The sequence below is a fragment of the Perca fluviatilis genome, chromosome 24 (assembly GCF_010015445.1).
Source record: "Perca fluviatilis chromosome 24, GENO_Pfluv_1.0, whole genome shotgun sequence".
NCBI classification, from domain to species: Eukaryota; Metazoa; Chordata; class Actinopteri; order Perciformes; family Percidae; genus Perca; species Perca fluviatilis.
The window spans coordinates 20682653-20695252 of record NC_053135.1 but is presented as its reverse complement, the minus strand read 5'-3'; the positions used below and the strand labels follow the sequence as shown (position 1 = coordinate 20695252).

General features: G+C 41.0%; 1 protein-coding gene across 1 annotated transcript; it reads right to left on the bottom strand.

Moving 5' to 3' along the window:
- Window positions 1-641: 641 nt before the first annotated feature.
- Window positions 642-2293, bottom strand: LOC120554008. Its single transcript, XM_039792556.1, has 4 exons — window positions 1859-2293; window positions 1218-1454; window positions 1034-1096; window positions 642-911 (listed from the first exon to the last, which is right to left on the bottom strand). The coding sequence occupies exons 1-4, from the start codon at window positions 2168-2170 to the stop codon at window positions 642-644; spliced, it is 882 nt and encodes a 293-aa protein (XP_039648490.1). The 5' UTR covers window positions 2171-2293.
- Between the last annotated feature and the right edge of the window lie 10307 nt (window positions 2294-12600).

Genomic DNA, 12600 nt, shown 5'->3' with positions numbered 1-12600 from the left:
ACTGAGCTGGAAGCCTCCGTAACCTATGGAATAACATTTTCAGAGTTGACCCACCACAAATGCTGTGAAGCAATCAAATACCCACACCTTTTTGTTGATCATTTAATTTAGTAAATGATTTATGCAGGTTGGTTTACCTGAACTAATTCAAAGTGTACGATCTCCTTTGTGGCATCATCCATGAAGGAGTAAGTCGAATACTTTGCACTGAACCCTATAACAAAAAAGTATTAACATTAATACAAATGAAAGAACATTAATATAAATGTTTTTCTAAAGTTTACACACATTAGTCTAAATGCTTACCAGGGCTGTCGCACCATCAATCTCCAGCCAAGGCAATTTTTTCTTCTGTTTCGCGCAAGTTGTTTCAGGCATTCAATTACCTGGTCCTGCTGATTTTTGTATGCATGGTTTATGACTGGGATGAGATACTCGATTGTACAGAGTAGAACTGCGTTTTGCCAGGGATTTGGAGGTTTAGAAGAAATGCCCAGTCTCTTATATCGGTATAAGTGGCTCCGTTGAATAATATGGCGGCAGAGGTGAGTAAATTATTTCTGCCCATCTTCCTCTGGTCTGGGCATGATTGCCATAAACCATTGTGTCCTTGCAGGCAGGTACAGTGGATTTTTAATTGGCTACCGTGTTTGGTTGATTTCCTCTCTGCCACGGGCATTCCACAAAGGCAGCAAGTTTGAAACATTTGCATTATGCTCCGATTCGACTATCCACTTTCTCTCTGACCATCCATTTATTGAGCCATGGCTGGATGTAGAGGCCGAGCCTGAGTCTGATGGGGAGGTGTCACTTGGTGGCTTGTAGCTGTCGTCCTTAGGGTCATCCTTTGGGTCGTCTAATCGCCATTCTCCAAAACTTGTACTCATTTCTTGAAGAGAATCCTCTTCTTCCTACGAAACGACAGGGATAAAGATTGTTGAGTTATGACGAAAGAATAAGGTTCCACTTCAGACTTTTAACAGTGTAAACAAAGTTTATATTTAGGCAGGAGAGAAGTACATGATGCACTCACTTGTGAAATGATTACAGCACCAGCATGAGGGAGAAGGCATGATGCTGATGTAGCCCCCAATTCCTTGCAATGAAAAACAAATTCAGCATACAGTAAATTTAGTGATCAATTAGAGTGACAACACCTGTAATGCAAATCTTGTGTAGTGTATTAGTTACTGTATTACTTTTATAGCCAGTATTACCTCAGAAAGATTCCATGTTGGAGGGCGGGCCACGTATGTGCCAGACAGAGAACGCTGGGTACGTGGTCTAACCACAGCTGGTTCTGGACTCGTCAGGGTTAATGGTAGGCCAAAGGACAGGCTCTTGGATGTGGACTGTCTCACACTGGTGTCATGGCTCTTTGTAGGGGTAGATTGAGGTAGTCCAATCATGTCTGATATGTCAATTACCACCTGACCAGACTGTTGCTCTCCAGCCTAAAATGTGGAGGACATTCAACACAGCAATGTATTAGAAATAAAAAATTATAAAAAAAATTGACGTGCTATTACAGGACACAGTTATTGTGCTATGCCAACATAATATATCTTTATGTCCAACACACACATTCACCCCCACCCCCCAACCATCAGAGCTTACACAATAGATCAGGATTGGTCTACTTCCCTGGACAACAAAATAAGCTTGCTAGATTTTTCCAATGATTCCAAAAATAGACAAATCTACAGTTGTGAGGACATTTTGAATATGGTAACGCAAAAACTTTCGACATTTTAAATGTTACTTGTGACTGCATAAAAACACCTGGTATTTCATTATGCCCCCTCCCCCAATGTACCTATACACAAACAAGTTATCAGCAAAATACTAGTCAACTTACCTCTACTATGTCCGCTGCCGGTGGTCCCACTCGTGGAATAGCGTTCCTTTTCAGAAGAGCTCTAGTCGACTTTTTGGGGTCCTTGACTTTACTTGGATAATAAAAGTCGTCATCATAGAAATGTCTGCTACAGACACGGTAGCGCTTCTTTTTTAGCGTCTCGAGTGGCGTTGTGATGTCCATTTTGAGAACGACAAGCCACTGTTGTAGAAGCTCCGGGTCTTTGTATCGAAACGGCAGATCATAGAACGACTCTGGATGGAACTTTTTAGCTTTTAAACCGCAGCCAGGATATATACAACTGTGTGGCATCTTGTCCTATCGCCTCACGCTGCTGCAGTAGCTGCTTCTGCTGTTCGTGTTCACTCGCTTCTTGATTCTCCTTTAGCAGTAGTCTCTTCCGGCAATATATGTTGTGCTCTGTGCGTGATCTCGCGGGATCTCGCGCAATAGCAGCCGTGAGGAGAATCTATCAGGCAAGTGTTATTTAAATATACTTCTGGTGTAGTTACAAACTTTCTAATGCCTCGTTTTATAAGTAAATAACATATTTGTACTAGTGTGGACGTTTGGTATCAATCCGCGCATTATTAGTGGGGTTATTTACGAGATACAACTTTGGATCCATTAGCGCCTGCACTAAGCTAACTAGCTGAAAACGCTAACTCGACCTACGTTGTAACAAGGGGAAAAAGCTAATGGGGCGGTGTTTGGCTCGAGGTCAAAGTGCAAAGCAGCCTAGGATGAAATTACTCCGAACCATCACTTTAAGCAGTTCTGGTGTTTTTGTCATTGCCGATCAATTGACAAACCAGTTTTTATTTTACAAATGTGTTTATTTGTAATGTGTTCAATCATATGACATCAAAAACAATCAAATATGTTCATCAAGTAAAAGAGCAGTGAAAATGAAACATAAAAGTAAAATCATCTTGTTTAAAGTTTGGATTTTGAAATAATCTACTCTAGTGTGTTGTTTCAATCAACAAAATGCTTGTCATGAATTGTGCAGTGCCCAACAGATGTGTTGATTGTAGTCCAATAGACATAACATGACTGGTCCCCAGGAAGGACAGAAATTCAGGTTTAGTCCCCAGGGGGGAACAAATTCAGGTTTTAAATTTTTTGAGAGTGTTTGATGTTTAAAGTGATTTTTGTGTTCACATAAAATTATCATGATTTTAGCAGTTAAAATCATGTCTATACACTCCTTAGAAAGGGGATCCCATCAGGCTGCTGCCTGTCGGGTCCACGCGGGTAATAAAACGGTATGTGTGTGTGTGTGTGTGTGTGTGTAAGCGTGTGTGTGGGTGTGTGAGTGCACGCGTGTGAGCGCGTCAGTCGCGGGGAGAACGGAGCAGCAGACCCGCCCGTTGCAGAGAGCCGACAGGATTGAAACAGCGACTTTATTGTGAAAAATCGTTACAGCGTACATTGATTGAAAATGTATACATGTTGGCAGTCTTCTGCTGTACGTTTTGTTAGTAAATGTGAGATGTTCGAGTCACACACACCTTGTCTTCATAACAGAAACAAGGAAATGAATTTGACCCGTTCTCACTCCCGCTTGGTCAGTGGCTGCACGTGGGACTGCTGGGATTGTCGCGAGTAATGAAAATGCAATAGGGGGCCCCGGCTGTCAGTCAATGTCTTCCAGTGATGCGGGCCCCTGATTGGTCCGAGAAGCAACCACGTACCCTGCTTACCGATAGTTACGCGTCTGTATCACTCAATTCTCATTGGCTACCTGCCAATGTGGCAGGTAGATTGACAGTGTTACCCGCCAATTGCAAAATTCACCCGCATTTGGCTGGTGGTCCAATGTTAATTTCAGGCCCTGGGTGTGTGTGTTATGCTAGTAGTAGCTAATGTACTCGGGAGGACAACAAGTGCTATAAAAAAAAAACTAAGACAACAAAAGGGTTAAATAATTAATCTTGTAAAGTGCTGGCAAAGTTTCATTATGACAGTTGGCTTGTTCAACTTGGTGACCACTACAAACTCCTCGTCCTCATCAGGTGCCTGCTTTGTGGAGATCTGGACTCTACTGACCACTTTTCTGGTTATATTTTTAATTTCTTGTTGCTCCTTTTCAGAGTAAACATCTGAAGAGGTTGGGAGGTGTTGATGCTGCAGACCATGTCAAGAAGACAATGGCTGCATAAGTAACTATGTTCCTTTTTTGCATTAGTTTATAGTGATTATGTTCCCTGTTATATACTGTCATACCCCCACACACCCACTTACTTGCTCTCTGCTAAATTTTCATAATGAACTTGATTGCAATATAATATTGTAATAGAAATCTGTTTTACCATGGCAGAACTATGATAAATAAAATGATGGCCATAATGAGCCTCAGAGGAAGAAGTGGGAATGTTGCCTTCATATATTCCTTATTCATATATGTTCATATATGTTGCCTTCATATATTCCTAACCCCAAACCCTAAGACCTGTCTCTACAAGATAATCTGTGGTTAGTTTGCTTTAACATAGTAGTTTTGTAACAATGTTTTAAATAACTGAATATAGTAAGCAGAATAATAATTCATAAGAAAAATCATTTTAGTTGGAGGATTCTACAGAGCATGCTCTAATACTCCATTCTGGGCTCTAACTTCTCTACCGGCAGCACTGGTTACTACTAACTGCCTTTTGTTGCTCGCCCAAGCACATGATTATCAATGACCTTGCACGTTGATAAATACTAATTTATATACTCGAAACATTGGCAATGCAACAAAAGTTGATATTTGCAAAATATTTTAACATGAGAGGTTAGCGTTTGCTAATAAAAATCTGTTCCCCCCCCCCAAATGTGATGTAACAGTGAAATGTTACGCAAATGCGACCAAAATTTGTAAGGGTGCAACTAAGATTTTTCCTAGGTTGCACCGGTGCACCTAACGTCCTCGAATCCGCTGCCTCTCCACGAACGAAGCGATGTCGTTTATATCAATATGGTTTAATGTTGCGTTACATGACCCATTCCTTCTGGAAAGCCGTGCCTTTGTTTGAATCTCTCCTCCGTAGGCCCCGCCCCCATTCACTCACGGCTCCCCTGCAACATGGGGAGACACAGCGCCGCCGGTCCAAACTGCTGACATTTGTCTACAGTTTTAATTGTTATTAACACAGCTGTATATTGTTAAGTATGAGAGGGAAACCTGTATTGGTACCAGTGTTTCCGCTGGTAACTCTGTTATTGCGGCCGCCACGGCGAAAAACTTAGAAAAATTAGAAGTTATTAAATGCAACCAACTTCAGTTCGTTGAGTAATAGCGTGTAAGACGGAGCCTGCTGGATCATAGTTCATAAAAATGCAGCGCAGTGACGATACAGACATTTCATAGCCTACACAAGACGGGTGTAACGCTGCTAATGAGTCAGCCGTCACTCTCCGAGTAGCATATGCTTCAGTCCATCGCACTCCCCCTGTCTTTCGGTCGTTCTTTTTTTTATTTTTTATTTTTTTTGAATGACATGTAGAAGAGGGCCGCACGTCGGAGTCAAACCTCTATATGATATTTACCAACTGAGCTATCTGAGCACCCTCTTTTTTTAATCAGTCCGTTATTGTTGTTGAAAACAAGTGAAGGAGCTTTCTCAGAGATAGATAGATAGATAGATAGATAGATAGATAGATAGATAGATAGATAGATAGATAGATAGATAGATAGAAGGGGTGCGCTCGGTCCGCTTGTCTCTGTTCGGAACGTGTGTGTGCCGCACGGTTTGACGCATGCGCAATGTGGCCCCGTGCCTGTCAGGTATGTGACCTCAGTGTGTATCCCTTTCGCGCGAAAGAAAAGGTACCAACAAAACATACAGCGAAAGACAAAACATTTCAGGCCGCGCGCGCACACACACACACACACACACACAGTGGATGCAGGAAAAAACTGAGAGGAGACGTATACAGGAGGACCTGACAGCTACGGTCGTTATTGTAAGTACAATGATAAGTCCAATAAGTACTTTATCAAACCGTATGTGTGTCCCAGCCCAGGATAGGAAATTAACTCACAATGTAAACTGTTTTTATGTTTAACGTATTCTGACTAGGAGCTTTAAGAGTTCCTCTCTTTTTCTTTTAAAGATAAATTTTTCTAAGAGCTACACTGAAGTTGGCAGTTTGATAAATGCAAGTTATTTCAATTGATATTCTGTAATATTTCAATCTTCATGTGCAAAAAAGGCACATAAGTTCCTGTAGATGGCAATACACATTCTCCTTTTTTTTGCCAAATAAATGAAAAGCTTGTTGAAATCACGACAATCTCTTCCCTCTTGCTGTATCAAAATCTCAGCTAGCTTTCCTCAGAGATGGTCTTAATAATGTGCTTAAAGTCAAGTCAAATTCAGTTTGTGCATGATTAGGCTACATGATATAACTATATAATTATTTAATACTGTATCCTACATTGTGGATAATTAAGCTATATACCGTATACTGAAGTATATTTCTGGAGTGTTAAAGATTAAAAGAAAAAATAAGAACCGTACAGAACAGAATATATATATCTCCTAGGCTATTTATTTTAGATAACTTTCATTTGCATGTGTTGCAGCTGTATATTTTTAAACTGGTAAAGGAAACCCTGTCTTTGCATTTTATTTTAATCACAATCTGTTTTAATAAAAGCGCTTGTGAAAAGTGGCTTTGACTTAAAACTGAACATTTAGCCCACTTTGTAAAAAAAATACAGAGCTATATATCGTGTATCACCATTCAGCGTTAACGGCAATGCGAGGAAAAATTTGGGTGCACCTAAATTTTGTGCTGGTGCACCTAAATAAAAGTTAGGCGCACCCGTGCAACCAAGGCAAAAAGTTAGTCTGGAGCCCTGATGGATGTGATATAATATATAAGAGCTGTATACTACTATCTCTGTATGGATGTGATATTATGTATAACAGCTGTATACTACTTTCTCTGTATGGATGTGATATGATATATAACAGCTGTATACTACTATCTCTGTATGGATGTGATATGATGTATAACAGCTGTATACTACTATCTCTGTATGGATGTGATATGATGTATAACAGCTGTATACTACTATCCCTGTATGGATGTGATATGATGTATAACAGCTGTATACTACTATCTCTGTATGGATGTGATATTATGTATAACAGCTGTATACTACCATCTCTGTATGGATGTGATATGATGTATAACAACTGTATACTACTATCTCTTTATGATGATATGATGTATAACCGCTGTATACTACTATCTCTGTATGGATGTGATATGTATAAGAGCTGTATACTACTATCTCTGTATGATGATATGATGTATAACAGCTGTATACTACTATCTCTGTATGATGATATGATGTATAACAGCTGTATACTACTATCCCTGTATGAATGTGATATGATTTGTATCTTTATTGTCTGTCTGGCTCAGGTTAAACTCTGTGAAACAGGAACAAACAATGAATGCCAGAACTTTCTATTATTATCCAGTTATAACGGAAAAAGAACATAAACTACTTTAACGTAGACACAGACACACACACACAAAGACAGACAGAGACAGACACACATACACACACATAGAGACAGACAGACAGACAATAGTAAGAAGAATTTTTTGTTTTTTTTAAAGAACTTTTGGAACTTTTAACATTTTTTAACATGGGGATCTTACAGTTAAACACACAGGAGGTAGACCTACCAGTACCGATGGAGCAGAGAGGCGGAGGACGGTTCGGGCCTCTGGGTTTGGCTGGGGTTAACGTTAACCTAACAGCTCTACCGGTACTAACCGCTTTAACGGCTCTAACGGTTATAAGGGGATACGTCACCGAAACACCTTGCATCATTGTATTTTAAAAAGGCAGTAAGGGCATACCTCACTGAAATACCTTGCATCATTACATTTAAAAAAAAAGCCAACAGCCAATCAGAATAAGCAATTCTAAATTTAAAAATACATCACACACACACACACACACACACACACAATACTAAGAATAGCCTTTTTTTTTTTTTAAGAACTTTTGGAACTTTAAAGTATTTTTTAACGCGGGGATCTTACAGTTAAAAACACAGGAGGTAGACCTACCGGTCAGACGCGGCCTTACCTATGTTTCAACCGTTTCAATTGAAACAGGCCCCGCCCTCCAAGGGGGCCCCAACAGACCAGCAAAATCCCATTCATTTTCTCCGTAGGATATTGATTTTCAGCCATAATGTCTAAACCATCCAAGGTAGATTGACCACCAGCTACGAGGTTGTAAAACGAAAGTTTCTGCTCCTATAAAAGCCACAAAGTATGAAATCAACCTTGTTATTTGCGATCTTCTGGAGAAATACTACATTACCCACAATTCTTAGCAAAACACTGACGTCTCCGATTGGTCGAACTTGCGGTTACCATGGCGACGTTTACCGCCCCCGCGAACGGCTTAAGCCATCTGAAGTATAATACCGGTAGTTTATTTGTTTATACCTTTGCCTTTTTGCCGTTAGGTTAAAATGTTATTTTGAAGAAAAAGATTTTAAGAGAAAATGAAACGTACATATGCAGGGCTTAAAGTGAAAAAAAATCCTGAGCCTCAAACTTTTTTTTGGGGGGGGGGGGGGTTAAGTCCTTACGTAACACATCACAATCAGAACTTTGCATTGTTTAGCTTTTCATAAACTCCAGGACAAGGCTGTTATGTTTAAATAACTCAGGCATGAAAACGGGTCAGGGGTGAAAAAGGGGAGAAGGATATTACCCCTCAAGAGGGGTCCGGGGGGATGCTCCCCTGGAAGAAAATTTTAAATATTCCATATTTTAAAGCATCAATCTGATGCATTTTGAGATGCATTTTTTGCCAACAGTGTAATATTTCAATATGCACTCATCAAGTTAATTTGACTGGCAAAACAGTTAAAGTGCCCATATTATGAAAAAAACACTTTTTCTGGGATTTGGGGTGTTCTTTTGTGTCTCTGGTGCTTCCACACACATACAAACTTTGAAAAAAATCCATCCATGCTGTTTTGAGAGAGATACGGTTTCTGAATGTGTCCTGCCTTCAGTCTCCTGGTGAGCTGTTCAAAATCGGCTCGGACTGTGACGTCACAGTCCGAAATGAGCTGGCTAACCACAACCGTTAGCTCGTAGCATTAGCATTAGCATGCTAATGCTAACGCTAGCATGCTACGTCATTCTCAATAGCAAAGCACTGCTACAACACACACAAGTTCACCATAATCTACAAAAGAACTACTTACATGTGCTCCCTCATTTAGAAGTCTCCCAGCTAATCCTGCCTTGTAACTGACCAAAGTTGGAGAAACAGGCTCTCTTTTACTGTCTCTAGAGTTAGCTAGCTGACATGCTCTACATCTGAACTACTGAGCATGTGCGAGTGCAATCAAAGATAGTAGTGAAGAAGAAGATGAAAAGAGGTCTCACTCTGTAGCTAAAACAGAAACCAGGTGAAAAGAGGATCTACAGCAGTGAGCGAGAGCTGTGCAGTACAACAAAAATATGGTGTTTTTTGAAAATTAAACCATGTAAACCTATTCTGGTACAACCTTAAAATACAGTTATGAACCTGAAAATGAGCATAATATGGGCGCTTTAAAGTCCTTCTGACATTACACAATAACAAAAGTCATAATTTTTACTTCTTCCAACCAATATGTCAAATTAAAAGTCAATGTGGATTTACATATTGCAATAATATAATCCTTCAATGAATCATTGTGAAAACTAAACTTTACTACTTTGGCCAGGTCATCATCAAAAAAGCAAATTAGTACATTCATGGTTTTGTCCATGTTGATATTAGCTGCTTTATTTACATTTATTAAAAACGTTGCATTGTTTATTTTTTCATATAGCTAGATGTCTAAACTCTGGGACAAGGCCATTATGTTTAAATAACTGCCATGCTGACTCCAAACAGACAGCTTATCAAGGCAGTTTGGGCTTCAGATAGCTTTTACAAATCATGTTCCGCTATGAACGTGCACACACGTATTGTTTGTATCACGGTCGGTCAGTAAAGGAACAGTCGCAGCGGTAGCGGTCGTTGCCGGTAACGTACTCGTATGACAGAGTGCACGGACCGAAGCTTTGTGACTAGCATCTAATGACTAGCAAGCTCTTTCTTACCGCTGTAGCAGTCCAGTGTCTTCCTTGAACATGCGCTGCAGAAGCACCCGGCTCCCTCAATTTGAGACACCAAGTGCTGAACAGCTTCCCGTCTCCACTACATACTGTCTATGGTCTCCACCCTTTTCCTCTTATGTATTCATGCCCAGCACCATTTATTTTTTAACTACTTTCTCAACTAAAGCTGCCTGTATCTACATGCTCCAAGTTTGATAAACTTTGCATCCATTTTTTTAGCCGCGTTACCACGGAGACCACACCGCACTCATTTTCGGCAAAGACCTGCCTACTTTGCATCTGATTGGCTAGAACTAGTTTCATTGGTAGGTGGAAGTTCGATGATTGATTAAATGCAGAGCATCGAAACAAATCCCATGTGGACTTTTTAATTTATTTATTTTTCTAAAATATTCATATGCCAGAAATCCGGCACCAAGCCCGATTACTTTCAACCCTGTGTTAGTTAGAGCTGCGTTGCTCTTATATGATTGGTATGTGAAATCAATTGACTCAAAAATATTAAACCGCATGCAGGTTCTTTATCCGTCTTCAACTGAAACTGCTGGCAACAATGATGACCAAACATTGTTAGTAGAACAAGAACATGACGATCAAGATCCTACCGCTGAGAAAGGTGAGGGAGATGCCAGGGAGAAAGCCCCGTTTACAGAGACAGACCCGGGGTGCTGGCCAGAGCATATTGCCGATGACCAACGAATTGATATTGTTAGGAGCGGTCCCGTTCAGATAGCGGAGTTTAACTTCCCACAAAGCCAATCACACCACCGTTTTACCAAGGACAGATATTTCATGAAGATGAAAAATGGAGAAAAGATACGCAGGTCATGGTTAGTGTACTCAAAATCATCCAATTCAGTCTTCTGTTTCTGCTGTACCTTATTTGGCAAGCGGACGAGTAGTCTCACTCACAGAGGCTTCAGAAAGTGGGAACGACTAACTCTCACACTCCAAGATCATGAAAAATCGAATACACACCGTGCCAATATGGACAGCTGGCGCCAGCTGGAGAAGCGCGTAAAAACGCACAGTACCATTGACAATACCTATCAAGAAATGCAAATGTTGAAAAAAAGACAGTGGAACAACGTCATGAAAAGGTTAATTGCCATAGTCTGTCACCTTGCAGAACGAAACCTTGCTTTCCGTGGCCACAATTCCAACCTACATGAAACAAACAATGGAAACTTTCTAAGTGTGGTGGAGCTGCTTGCAGAGTTTGACCCAGTGAAGAGCGAGCATGTCAGACGAGCAGAGACAAAAGAGATTGCTGACCATTATCTTGGGAAAACAAAATGAGCTGATCACTCTTATTGGAGACAAGACAGTGGAAGCAATAATACAAGGAGTAAAACAATCCCATTACTACTGTGATAATGGACTGCACCCCGGACGCTGCACACATAGAGCAGCTCTCTGTAACACTGCGCTTTGTGAAGTGCCAAATCGGTGCCGGGGCTACTGTTGGAGAGCATTTTGTCAGTTTCCTACCAGTGCTTGACACATCAGGCGCAGGGCTAACAGATGTCTTCTTGAAGCATTTGGAGAAGTTAGGCCTGGATGTTGAAAAATGCAGGGGACAGTCGTATGATAACGGTAGCAACATGCGGGGAATAGAAAAATAGCGGTGTGCAGAAAAGGGTGCTTGATATCAACAAAAAGCACTGTTCATGCCATGCGCCCGCCACAGTCTAAACCTCGTCATTGTGGATGCTCGAAAGTCAACAGTGGAGTCTGTGAGCTTCTTTGGGGTGCTGCAACGTCTGTACACACTTTTCAGCTCCTCCACACAGAGATGGGAGATTTTCAAGACAAACGTACCACAGATGACCCTAAAGGCCATATCCAACACGCGATGGGAATGCCGCGTGGAAAGTGTGAAAGTGCTGCGCTATCAGCTTCCTGCTGTCGGCGAAGCTCTTCTCTCACTGGTCGATCATGCAACAAAAAAGGTATGTACGAGTCGAGTGTGTGTTATTTTGCTTTTTGATAGACAGTCTATGATTTTAGTGTGTTAGGCTACTTATTATGGTGTTTTTAACCTATTTAAGAACTTAAACCAGACCCGGTGCTAGGATTATATTGAGCTGTTTCAGTACAATGGACAGCGGCGCATGGCATTGTTAAGCGTCATTAAATTGTTGAAATTAAAAATACAACATTATTGTTATTATCAGGTGACAGTGAGACTGCGTCTGCTGCCAGAGGCCTTGAACAGGAGATAACGAGCTGGAAATTCCTGCTTACTGTCATCATCTGGTACAACATTCTACATGAGGTCAATCATGTCAGCAAGCTGCTCCAGAGCCCACAAGTTGGGATTGATGTGCTACAGTACGAGGTGGGATATGCTCTTAAATTCCTAAAGGAATACAGAGACAACGGCCTTTCATCCACCCAGACAGATGCTAGAGACATCGCGGAAGAGATGGAGATTCCAATGGTCTTCCCCACTACACGAGGCCGAAAACCCAAACGCCAGTTTCCGTACGAGCCCCAAAATCCGGATCCTTCCTTGACAGTGACACCCGAGGAAAAGTTCAGGAGAGATGTTTTCCTCCCACTAATGAACTCCTCACAGGCACTAGTGA

Excerpts from the sequence above, each read along its gene's own strand:
- LOC120554008 (XM_039792556.1), bottom strand. The coding sequence starts at position 2,170 with ATGCCACACAGTTGTATATATCCTGGCTGCGGTTTAAAAGCTAAAAAG. Across the intron at positions 1,455-1,858 it reads CGGCAGCGGACATAGTAGAG|GCTGGAGAGCAACAGTCTGG; the intron begins GTAAGTTGACTA and ends TCCACATTTTAG. Across the intron at positions 1,097-1,217 it reads CAACATGGAATCTTTCTGAG|GAATTGGGGGCTACATCAGC; the intron begins GTAATACTGGCT and ends TTTCATTGCAAG.